The sequence below is a fragment of the Schistocerca nitens genome, chromosome 10 (genome assembly GCF_023898315.1).
Source record: "Schistocerca nitens isolate TAMUIC-IGC-003100 chromosome 10, iqSchNite1.1, whole genome shotgun sequence".
Taxonomy (NCBI): domain Eukaryota; kingdom Metazoa; phylum Arthropoda; class Insecta; order Orthoptera; family Acrididae; genus Schistocerca; species Schistocerca nitens.
Window position 1 is genome coordinate 218007935 of NC_064623.1, and position 13210 is coordinate 218021144.

Consider the following 13210-nt stretch of genomic DNA (forward strand, 5'->3'; position numbering starts at 1 on the left):
CAGCAGAAGTGTTTAAACTCAGAAGAGTGTTCCGGCCACTCTGTAGTACTCTGGACATGTGGTGTGTGGCTCCTGCTGGAATTGCCCGTCGGAATGCACAGCAGACATGAATGTATGCAGGTGATCTGACAGGATGCTTACGTACGTGTCACCTGTCACAGTCGTATCTGGACGTATCAGGGATCCCGCATCACTCCAACTGCACACGCCCCACACCATTACAGAGCCTGCATCAGCTTGAACAGTCCCCTGCTGACACGCAGCGTCCGTGGATTCCTGAGGTTGTCTCCACACCCGTACACCTCCATCCGCTCGATACCATTTGTAACGAGACTCGTCCGACCAGGAAACACGTTTCCAGTCATCAAGAGTCCAATGTCGCTGTCGACGGGTCCAGGTGAGGCGTAAAGCTTTTCGTCGTGCAGTCATCAAGGGAACACGAATGGGCCTTCGGCTCCGAAAGCACATATCGATGGTGTTTTGTTGAATGGATCGCATGCTGACACTTGTTGACGGCCCGGCATTGAAATCTGCAGCACCTCGGGGAAGGGTTGCACTTCTGTCACGTTGAACGATTATCTTCAGTCGTCGTTGGTTCTTGTTATTGCAGGGTCTTTTACTGGCCGCAGCGATGTAGCAGATTTGCTGTTTTAGCAGATCCTTCGTATTCACGCTACTCTCGCTAAATGGTCGTACGGTCACTACCTCGGAGATGCTTCATCCCATCGCTCGTGCGCCGACTAACACCACCTTCAAAATCACTTAAATAGTGATAACCGGCCATTATAGCAGCAGTAATGGCTCTCAGCACTATGGGACTTAACATCTGTGGTCATCAGTCCCCTAGAACTTAGAACTACTTAAACCTAACTAACCTAAGGACAGCACACATATCCATGCCCGACGCAGGATTCGAACCTGCGACCGTAGTAGCCGCGCGGTTCCGGACTGAAGCGCCTAGAACCGCTTGGCCACCGCGGCCGGCATAGCAGCAGTAACCGATCTAACAACTGCACCAGACACTTGTTGTCTTACACAGGTGTTGCCGACCACGGTGCCGTATTCGACCTGTTTTCATCTCTCTGTATTGCAGTACGTATGACTATACCAGTTCCTTTGGCGTTTCAGTGCAGTGTGACACAGAAAACAGTGGACAATTTAGTACAACGCAATGTCCAGAAGACAGAATTTTTAACACACTTAAGTTGCTCCTTTGTGTAGGGAATAAGTTACCAATGAGTGTCTTCGAAACTGCATAAACATTCTTGGGCATTCCGTACTTACTGTGTCCACCTGTTGAAAGCCTGAAGAGCGAACTTTCGCCGCCCGCACTGCTGCAAGACGTACAGGAAGAGTCAGTGAGGTTCTGGAGGGTCCCGACAGAAATGTGGACTCATGTCAGCTCGAGTGCCGTGATCAGCTCTGCTACGTTTCTCGGTTGATCAGTGGCGCGAAAAAGTCTAATCGAGGCGGCCCCCACAGATTCTCGATTGGGTTCAAATCCGGGGGTATTGGTGGCCAAGGGAGTGCGGTGCTCTTCGAACCACAACCGTAAACTGCGAACCTTGCATTGTCTTCCTAGCAGATGCCATCGTGACGAGCAACTTCAAACTCCATGTGGGAGTGGGCACGTTCCCCAGGGATAGATACATATTTGTGTCGAGCAAGTGTGCCTTGCAGTTCTATGAGATCACCTAGCGAATGCGACGAAAACAATCCCTAGACCATAACGTATGGAGGGTGTCTGCTTCCATACGTTTCTCGCCGTTCACGCCAACGACCCTCTGTCCAGTGGAGCATAAAACGTGATTCGTCTAATGTTTAGTTGTGGGCGCTCAAATGCACGGTCACCAACACCCGTACAAAGTCCCAATTTTAGACACTCCAATTTTTTGCACGGTCCAGTCTAGCCACTGTCACGAATGATGATGATGATGATGATGAAATGATGAGGTCAACACCCAGTCCCCAGGCAGAGAAATTCCCCAACCCGGCCGGGAATCGAACCCGAGACCCCGTGATCCAATCTGTAGTGACATTCATATGTTGAATAAAGTGTGTACACCGCAGTTTGTAACTAATCATCATCATCATCTAAGACTGATTGTGCCTTTCAGCGTTCAGTCTGGAGCATAGCCCCCTTATAAAATTCCTCCATGATCCCCTATTCAGTGCTAACATTGGTGCCTCTTCTGATGTTAAACCTATTACTTCAAAATCATTCTTAACCGAATCCAGGTACCTTCTCCTTGGTCTGCCCCGACTCCTCCTACCCTCTACTGCTGAACCCATGAGTCTCTTGGGTAACCTTGTTTCTCCCATGCGTGTAACATGACCCCACCATCTAAGCCTGTTCGCCCTGACTGCTACATCTATAGAGTTCAGTGCCAGTTTTTCTTTGATTTCCTCATTGTGGACACCCTCCTGCCATTGTTCCCATCTACTAGTACCTGCAATCATCCTAGCTACTTTCGTATCCGTAACCTCAACCTTATTGATAAGGTAACCTGAATCCACACAGCTTTCGCTCCCATACAATAAAGTTGGTCGAAAGATTGAACAGTGCACAGATAACTTAGTCTTGGTACTGACTTCCTTCTTGCAGAAGAGAGTAGATCGTAGCTGAGCGCTCACTGCATTAGCTTTGCTACACCTTGCTTCCAGTTCTTTCACTATGTTGCCATCCTGTGAGAATATGCATCCTAAGTACTTGAAACCGTCCACCTGTTCAAACTTTGTTCCTCCTATTTGGCACTCAATCCGTTTATATCTCTTTCCCACGGACATTACGTTTTGGAGATGCTAATCTTCATACCATAGTCCTTACCTTTCTCATCTAGCTCTGAAATATTACTTTACAAACTTTCAATCGAATCTGCCATCACGACCAAGTCATCCGCATATGCGAGACTGCTTATTTTGTGTCCACATATCTTAATGTGCCAGTCTACTGTTTTCAACATATGATCCATAAATAATATGTACAACAGTGCAGACAGGTTGCAGCCTTGTCTTACCCCTGAAACTACTCTGAACCATGAACTCAATTTACCGTCATCTCTAACTGCTGCCTGACTATTTATCTAAAGACCTTTAATTGCTTGCAAAAGTTTACCTCCTATTCCATAATCTCGTAGAACAGACAATAACTTCCTCCTAGGAACCCGGTCATATGCCATTTCTAGATCTATAAAGCATAGATACAATTCCCTGTTCCACTCGTAACACTTCTCCATTATTTGCCGTAAGCTAAAGGTCTAGTCCTGACAACCTCTAAGAGGCCTAAACCCACACTGATTTTCATCCAATTTGTCCTCAACTAATACTCGCACTTTCCTTTCAACAATACCTGAGAAGATTTTACCCACAACGCTGATTAAAGAGATACCTCTCTTGTTGTTACAATATTTTCTGTTTCCATGTTTAAAGATTGGTGTGATTACTGCTTTCGTCCAGTCTGATGGAAAGTGTCCCGACTCCCATGCCATTTCAATTATCCTGTGTAGCCATTTAAGACCTGACATTCCACTGTATTTGGTGAGTTCATCCACCCCAGCCGCTTTATTGCACTGCAATCTATTGACCATTTTCTCCACTTCCTCAAATGTGATCCTATTTCTATCACCATTCCTATCCCATTGTACATCGAAATCTGAAACATTAATGATCGTATTTTCACCTACATTGAGCAACTCTTCAAAATATTCCCTCCATATGCCGAAGGCATCCAGAGGATTCACCAGCAGTTTTCCTGACCTGTCCAAAATACTTGTCACTTCCTTCTTACCTCCCTTTCGAAGACTGCTAATTACACTCCAGAATGGTTTTCCAGCAGCTTGACCCATAGTCTCCAACCTGTTTCGAAAGTCTTCCCAAGATTTCTTTTTGGATGCTGCAATTATCTCTTTGGCTTTGTTTCTTTCTTCAACATAACTTTCTCTGTCTACCTGAGTTCTAGTATGTAGCCATTTTTGATACGCCTTCTTTTTCCTTTTACAGGCTGCCTTGACTGTGTCATTCCACCAAGCTGTTTGCTTCCTCCTACTTTTACACACTACTGTTCCAAGACATTCTTTAGCCACTTCTAGTACTGTGTCCCTGTACCTTGTCCATTCCTTTTCCAATGACTGTAATTGACTACCTTCAACTAACCGGTACCTTTCTGAGATCACTGTTATGTACTTGTGCCTGATTTCCTTATCCTGAAGTTTCTCCACTCTTATCCTCCTACATATGGACCTGACCTGCTGCACTTTCGGCCTCACAATCCCAATTTCACTGCAGATTAAATAATAATCAGTGTCATCAAAGAATCCCCTGAATACACGTGTGTCCCTCACAGCCTTCCTGATCTGTTATTATATATTCAATGACAGATCTGGTTCCCCTGCCTTCCCAAGTATACCGGTGAATGTTCTTATGTTTAAAAAAGGAGTTTGTGATTACTAAGCCCATAGTGGCACAGAAATCCAAGAGTTGTTTCCCGTTCGTTCCTGTTGGCCTCCACATCCTCTCCAAATTTACCCATAACCTTTTCATACCCTTCTGTTCGATTTCCAATCCTGGCATTAAAATCACCCATGATCAGAACACTGTCCTTGTCCTTTGTAACTAATTTACGTTTTTTTTTTCATATAGTTCAATAATTGTCATCCTGTGCATGGTCCAACAATGTAGGCCTGACCACAGCGTATGTTCGATACCAGCATGCAACAGTAACCACTAACAGACGGCAGGTGACAGCACTGGCACTGGACAGCACATAAATCGTGTCCGGGGGACGCGGAAAACAGTGCAGACGTTCTGAAAATGTGAAAATTGAGCGATTTATCTGACGCCCAAAAAGACGTGCGCAGCAAAATGGCGATATCCAAAAACGACGCCGAGGCAAGTGCGGTGCAGCACGAGCCAGAGATGACAGTGGCGAACGACGGCTGTCGAGATGTGTGCGGACAAACACACCTGACAAGCTGGCGGCTCAGATGAACCGGGGGGCTACGAACAGTGTCTCGCCGACGGCCGTTCAGTGAACGTTGCTGCGCAGTCAAGTGCCCCACAAACCAAACATCACCACCACCTCACTAAAGATACTCGGATTTAGGTTATGAAATGCGTTTATACCTGCCGTCGTTGGCGATAATGTGGCGCAGACGATGCGCTGAAGCGTCGGAACATTTGTGCTGTCGATGACCTCCCGAATGTCTGTTTTCAGCTCAGCAATGGTTTTGGCGTTATTGCTGTCTTTACGACAGCCCCAAAAAATGAGTCGCATGTGTTCAGATCCGGAGAATGTGGCGGTCAATCGAGGCCCACGCCAGTGGTCTCTGGGTGCCTCAGAGCCAGGATGCGGTCCTGACAGTCCTGCTCCAGAACGTCAAACACTCTCCTGCTTCGACAGGGTCGAGGTTCGTATTTAATTATCCACATCTGGTCGAAATGAGGATCGCTTCGGGTAACGGGGATGAAATCATCCTCCAAAACATTTACGTACGGTTCCGTAGTCATAATGCCATCGAGAAATATTGCAGCGATTATTCCTTGACTGGACATTGCACAACACACTCACCCGTTGAGGGTGGAAAGACTTCTCGATCGCGAAATGAACATTCTCAGTCCCCCAAATACGTCAGTTTTGCTTGTTGACGAACCCATCCGAATGAAAGTGGTATTCGTCGCTACAGCGCATAGTAATTCCCATCACGGTCCGCGCCCAACCGTGCAGTTTGAACATCCTAACACAAACCATTCAGAAGTTATGACGATTTTACTTTAGACAGTCCAATAACTGTCACCATGTATGTGACAAAGGCAAATTACATCGCGCATCATTCGCTGCTGGAAACAGGAAAGAGGAGAAGCACGGGGAGCATAAACTACCGTCCGCCATACAGTCTAAAGTGTCCTGTAGTCCACGTCTTTCCCACTTAAGCAAGTGTCATATAAAGGTAACGTTCATCCACAAGGCCACGTCTTTTCATGGAGCAGAGGCCGGCACTGCAGCGAGTGTTTGTGTTTGTGTTTGTGTGTGTGTGTTGCAGCCAGGCGGCTCACCAGGTGCCGGGCAGAGCGCCGCTCCACTTCTACTCGGCCACCAAGCACGCGGTCAAGGCGCTGGCGGACGGCTTCCGGCTCGAGCTCGCGGACTCCGGCATCAGACTCACGGTAAGCCACGGGGCTGTCTCGTCTGCGTGACCACAGCACAGCACACAACAGCACCAGTTTGTATCGTACAGTCGGGAGAAGTGGGATGTGCCTGTTGTCGCGAATGTAAGAAATATTCCAACCAATCCATTAATTTGCTTCATTAAGAGTCCTCGACCGAGAGGGAGCCACCCCTCTGCGATGGCTCTGGAAGAGGCGAGCTAATACACTACTGGCCATTAAAATTGCAACACCACCAAGAAGACGTGCTACACACGCGAAATTTAACCGACAGGAACAAGATGATGTGATATGCAAATCATTAGCTTTTCAGAGCATTCACACAAGGTTGGCGCCAGTGGCGACATCTAAAACGTGCTGACATGAGGAAAGTTTCCAACCTATTTCTCATACACAAACAGCAGTTGACCGGCGTTGCCTGGTGAAACGTTGTTGTGATGCCTCGTGTAACGAGGAGAAATGCGTACCATCACGTTTCCCACTTTTATCAAAGTCGCATTGTAGCCTATCGCGACTGCGATTTATCTATCACGACATTCCTGCTCGCGTTGGTCGAGATCGAATGACTGTTAGCAGAATATGGAAATTGTGGGTTCAGGAGGGTAATACGCAACGCCGTGCTGGATCGCAACGGCCTCGTATCGCTAGTAGTCGAGATGACAAGCATCTTATCCGCATGGGACTAACGGATCGTGCAGCCACGTCTCGATCCCTGACTCAACAGATGGGGACGTTTGCAAGACAACAGCCACCTGCACGAACAGTTCTACGACGTTTGCAGCAGCATGGACTATTAGCTCCGAGACCATGGCTGTGGTTACCCTTGACGCTGCATCAGAGACTGGAGCGCCTGCCATGGTGTGCTCAACGAGGAAACGACGAACCTGGGTGCACGAATGGCAAAACGTCATTTTTTCGGATGAATCCGGGTTCTGTTTACAGCATCATGATGGTCGCATCCGTGTTTGGCGACATCGCGGTGAACGCACATTTGAAGCGTGTATTCCTGATCGCCATGCTGGCGTATCACCCGGCGTGATGGTATGGGGTGCCATTGGTTACACGTCTCGGTCACCTCTTGTTCGCATTCACGGCACTTTCAACAATGGCCGTTTCATTTAAGATGTGTTACGATCCGTGGCTCTACCCTTCATTCGATCCCTGCGAAACCCTACATTTCAGCAGGATAATGCACGACCGCATGTTCCAGGTCTTGGACGGGTCTTTCTGGATGCAGAAAATGTTCGACTGCTGCTCTGGTCACCACATTCTCCAGAGCTCTCACCAATTGAAAACGTCTGGTCAATGGTGGCCGAGCAACTGGCTCGTCACAATACGCCTGTCACTACTCTTGATGAATTGTGGTATCGTGTTGAAGCTACATGGACAGCTGCACCTGTACACGCCATCCAAGCTCTGTTTGACTCAATGCCCAGGCGTATCAAGGCCGTTATTACGGCCAGAGGTGGTTGTTCTGGGTACTGATTTCTCGGGATCTATGCACCCAAATTGCGTGAAAATGTAATCACGTGTCAGTTCTAGTATAATATATTTGTCCAATGAATACCCGTTTTCATCTGCATTTCTTCTTGGTGTAGCAATTTTAATGTCCAGTAATGTACTTCAACAGGATAATGAGCCTAGGACGCGCAACAGCGGCTTGTGGCTGGCCTCTCGGTTGAACGGTCCAAAGATTTCTCCGAACAGGCCTCGGAAGGTCCAACGGTACCGACCGGCCGCCGTGTCAGCCCACAGGCGTCAGTGGATGCGGATATGGAGGGCCATGTGGTCAGCACACCGCTCTCCTGGCTGTATGTCGGTTTCCGAGTCCGGAGCCGCTACTTCTCAGTCAAGTAGCTCCTCAGTTTGCCTCACAAGGGCTGAGTGCACCCCGCTTGCCAGCAGCGCTCGGCAGACCGGATGGTCACCCATCCAAGTGCTAGCCCAGCCGGACAGCTGACAGAGCTGACGGGAACCGGTGTTACCACAGCGGCAAGGCTGTTGGCGGTCCAAAGATATACGGTAGGAAAATTGTAAGTGTACCAAATATGGAGGGCATGACGCGATAACCGCCTAGTCGGCCACGCACAGGACACGGGGTAGAATCATTGAACCTCCTAGTAGTACTGCTGACACCCAAACCTCCAGATGTCATGCAGTCAAATCGGTAGCAAGCGTTGTGTGTCTTCAGTGCGAGATGCCTTTAATAGGTTCCACAACGAAACATTGTCTCGAAATGTGGTAGAAAATCCGAAGAAATTCTGGTCGTATGTAAAGTACACAAGCGGCAAGACGCAGTCAATACCTTCGCTGCACAGTGCCAATGGTACTGTTACCGACGACTGTGCCGCTAAAGCGGAGTTATTGAACGCAGTTGTCCGAATTTCCTTCACCAGGGAAGACGAATGGAGTATTCCAGAATTTGAAACACGAACAGCTGCTAACATGAGTTTCTTAGAAGTTGATGCCTTAGGGGTTGCGAAGCAACTCAAATCGCTTGATACGGGCAAGTCTTCAGGTCCAGATTGTATACCGATTAGGTTCCTTTCTGATTACGCTGATACAATAGCTCCCTACTTAGCACTCATATACAACCACTCGCTCACCGATAGATCTGTACCTACAGATTGGAAAATTGCGCAGGTCGCACCAGTGTTTAAGAAGGGTAGTAGGAGTAATCCATCATTGACGTCGGTTTGCAGTAGGGTTTTGGAGCATATACTGCATTCAAACATTATGATTCACCTCGAAGGGAACGATCTATTGATACACAATCAGCATGGTTTCAGAAAACATCGTTCTTGTGCAACGCAGCTAGCTCTTTATTCGCACGAAGTAATGGCCGCTATCGACAGGGGATCTCAAGTTGATTCCGTATTTCTAGATTTCCGGAAAGCTTTTGACACCGTTCCTCACAAGCGACTTCTAATCAAGCTGCGGGCCTATGGGGTATCGTCTCAGTTGTGCGACTGGATTCGTGATTTCCTGTCAGGAAGGTCGCAGTTCGTAGTAATAGACGGCAAATCATCGAGTAAAACTGAAGTGATATCAGGTGTTCCCCAGGGAAGCGTCCTGGGACCTGTACTGTTCGTGATCTATATAAATGACCTGGGTGACAATCTGAGCAGTTCTCTTAGGTTGTTCGCAGATGATGCTGTAATTTACCGTCTAGTAAGGTCATCCGAAGACCAGTATCAGTTGCAAAGCGATTTTGAAAAGATTGCTGTATGGTGTGGCAGGTGGCAGTTGACGCTAAATAACGAAAAGTGTGAGGTGATCCACATGAGTTCCAAAAGAAATCCGTTGGAATTCGATTACTCGATAAATAGTACAATTCTCAAGGCTGTCGATTCAACTAAGTACCTGGGTGTAAAAATTACGAACAACTTCAGTTGGAAAGACCACATAGATAATATTGTGGGGAAGGCGAGCCAAAGGTTGCGTTTCATTGGCAGGACACTTAGAAGATGCAACAAGTCCACTAAAGAGACAGCTTACACTACACTCGTTCGTCCTCTGTTAGAATATTGCTGCGTGGTGTGGGATGCTTACCAGGTGGGATTGACGGAGGACATCGAAAGGGTGCAAAAAAGGGCAGCTCGTTTTGTATTATCACGTAATAGGGGAGAGAGTGTGGAAGATATGATACGCGAATTGGGATGGAAGTCATTAAAGCAAAGACGTTTTTCGTCGCGGCGAGATCTATTTACGAAATTTCAGTCACCAACTTTCTCTTCCGAATGCGAAAATATTTTGTTGAGCCCAACCTACATAGGTAGGAATGATCATCAAAATAAAATAAGAGAAATCAGAGCTCGAACAGAAAGGCTTAGGTGTTCGTTTTTCCCGCGCGCTTTTCGGGAGTGGAATGGTAGAGAGATACTACGATTGTGGATTAAAGAACCCTGTGCCAAGCACTTAAATGTGAATTGCAGAGTAATCATGTAGATGTAGATGTATAGAGGGGCATAGACCAAAACACCGATTTAGTTCGTGCTGGGGGTTTTGTCTTCCAGCATAACAGGCGTAAGCCTTTACTATACGTAACGCTAGAACTTCCAGAGCCTAGGAAAATCATGACTGTGAGTAGACACCATCCCTTGCTTCCGTAGAGAACTTCGTAGTGTGTTAGATCCTCGTACCAAGGTTCGCGGGTTCGAACCTCAATAACGACAAATTTCTTTGTTGTTTGAGTGAAAGTGTGATATGGGACAACCTGTTTCTGACATGTTAAAGAACAGGTTGGAATTTACAGCAATGTTCTCTTGGCAGTCTGCTTTCGCTTCGTTTCTTTGAAAGTAGACCGCCAAATGAGTCTTCCCACAAACTACGAAAAGTCCTTTTACATCTCAGGAAAATATTCTCCCGTATAATAGTTTCATAAACAGTTCAAAAAATTGTCACGAGTGGTGTTTAAGGGCGACCGAACGCTCTATCTTCTCACCCAAGCGAGACCTACAGTAGAGTGACTCACTCATACTATTTTCTAGTGCTGCCTAGCTCTGGTGATACTTTTAATCAATGTTTACGCGTGTTCCGTTGGACAACGGCGCATAGCACGAACTAAATCGGTGTTTTGGTTGATACGCTACCGACACACAACGTTTGGTACCGATCTGAGTGTCTGACATCTGGAAGTTTCGATTTGAGTGCAAATGAAGCCAAATAAATAGGACCCTCCTGTAGTATTGGGGCAGGGCAAGTTACGAGCAGAAGACGCCGTCTCCACGACTCTCGTCAGTCTCATTAGGCCTTTGTTTATTTCGCTAGCCTTGGCTAAAGTGGAACGTATGTCGGATTAAGAGAATGTCGACTTAGGACATGGTAGTTGGGACTTGTATACGTAGAAATGTGCCGGGGTATTTCTGTGTAATGGAATCACGTCGATAGTTAGCCACTTCTACCCTTCACCCTGAGCAGTCCTACCGTGTTCAGTACTCGACGAAATACCCTCATACTTTAGAAAGAATATAATAACTCTAATGCCAAAGATGGCAGGTGCTGAACACGTGTGAATACTAGCAAACCATCATTTTGAAAATTTAGTTTGTTGTAGCAAACAAGTGGTGTGAAACAAGACAGTGCATTGTCACATGTGACCGTCATTGCGGTCTTGGATGAGATAATGACTAAGGTGGTAGGAATAAGCTGAAAAAGACAAGACAATTTGATGATCTGGGAAAACAGGGAGGAGGAGATTCAGCAGTAGCTGGATGTTTGACAAGAAACTGCGGGAGAGAATGCAATGAAATTTAATATCAACAAATGTGAGATCCTGGTTACAACTAGAAAGAAAGATAGACCAACTAGGGGAATAAGGATTGGAGGTGAGCAATTAAAGAAGGTGGAAAGTATCAGGTACTTAGGAAGTCCGATACGGAAAAGTGAAAGAAAGAAAGTGAAAGAAATGTAAAAGAGATCAGTGAACGTCACAGAGAGACAGGCAGAAGCATTCTTGCGAGGTGTTAGGAGCCTGATTAAAAAGACAAAGAAGTAATACTGCATATAGAAGTTACTACTTCCCAGTACTGATCTCTGCATCTGAAACATGGGCAATGAAGAAAAGAGATGCAAGCAGATTACGAGCATATAAACGAAGTCCCTCAGAAGTGAATGAAAGGATAAGGTTAATAGTGAAAGACAAACCGTTGCATAGCAGGACAGAAAAATCAAGGATAAGATGGAACAGACACTTCAGGAGAATGGAAGACAAGGGGATTGACAAGGAGAAACACGAAATGAAGATGCGAAGGAAACGACCAAGGGGAAGAACAATGGATAGATGAAAGCTGCCGAAAAATGTGTTGAAAGAAGAGGCAAGGATAGGATCAGAGTGAACACAGAAAGATGGTGGGAAATAGGGTTGGATGGCGACACTTATGCTGCAAACAGTCCCAGCCTGGGACTGGAGACTGGTCAAGTTTAGTAAGTCATGGTTGCACAGTATTGAAAGAAACTATTTACAGAAGACCAAGTTCAGTTCTCGGTCTTGGTACAAATTTTCATTCATCGCTCCAGTCTGCATACATACGTAATAGAGGTTTGAGACTTGAAACGGTTTATGGAACCTTATCGTCTCACCTGATTAAAGCACCTATACCTAGGTTTGAGACAAGATTCCCCATTTCGTTCGATGCTGAGATGCTGTTGTGACACAGTCGGAGAGATTGGCTAATGCTCTTCCAGTTTAGAGGAAATACCAAGTAGGTGTGAATGGGAATTTGGATTGGGGAGGTAGCTGTCCAAGGTAGCCTGTGCCGCTACGGAAAGCCACTGCGCCAGTGTCGCGTAGTGGTTGGCGCATCTGCCTAGTGAACAGGAGAAACGGGTTCGATTCCCGACGTGGTAAATATTTTCATTCGTCATTTCAGTCTTCTTACATACGTCTTATTTACAGCAGAATGGAAAAAGTGGTAGGAGCCGACCTCAGAAGGGATCAGTTTAGGTTACTGAGAAATGCAAGAATACGTGACCTGACCCTATGATTTGTAGGTTGAAGAGGGACAAACCCTACTTTAATAGCATTTATAGGTTTAGCGATATCTATTGACAATCTTGACTGGCTTATACTGTTACGAATTTTGAAGCTAGAAGGCGTAGAAAACAGACAGCCAAAGATTATTTACATCCCATACGGAAACCAGTCTGCATTAATAATAAAAGTTGAAGAACATGAAAGGGAGGGAGAATTGAGAAGAGAGGGAGACAGTGTTTTAGGCCATCCACGATGTTAATGAATTTGGAAGCAGTGACGGAAATCAGATGGTTCAAAGGGCTCTGAGGACTATGGGACTTAACTTCTGAGGTCATCAGTCCCCTAGAAATTAGAACTACTTAAACCTAACTAACCTAAGGACATCACACACATCCATGCCCGAGGCAGGATTCGAACCTGCGACCGTAGCGTGACTGAAATCGAGAAGGACTTTGGGGAAAGCAAATTTAAGAGAGAATAAATAGCAACTTTGAGATTTGCCAGTGATATTGAATTCTGTCAGAGATGGCAAAAGACTTGGAAGAGGAACTCAACGGAATGAAGAGTGTCCGG

At 46.3% G+C, this 13210-nt stretch overlaps 1 protein-coding gene across 1 annotated transcript in view; it reads left to right on the top strand.

Moving 5' to 3' along the window:
* Positions 1-13210, top strand: part of LOC126210013 (dehydrogenase/reductase SDR family member 11-like) — a gene marked incomplete at its 3' end in the record, with an annotated part of 68518 nt that overhangs the window by 37127 nt on the left and 18181 nt on the right. The window contains exon 4 of the mRNA XM_049939118.1: positions 6039-6162. Within this exon, the coding sequence (XP_049795075.1) occupies positions 6039-6162 (124 nt within the window). The remainder of the gene's footprint in view (positions 1-6038; positions 6163-13210) is intronic.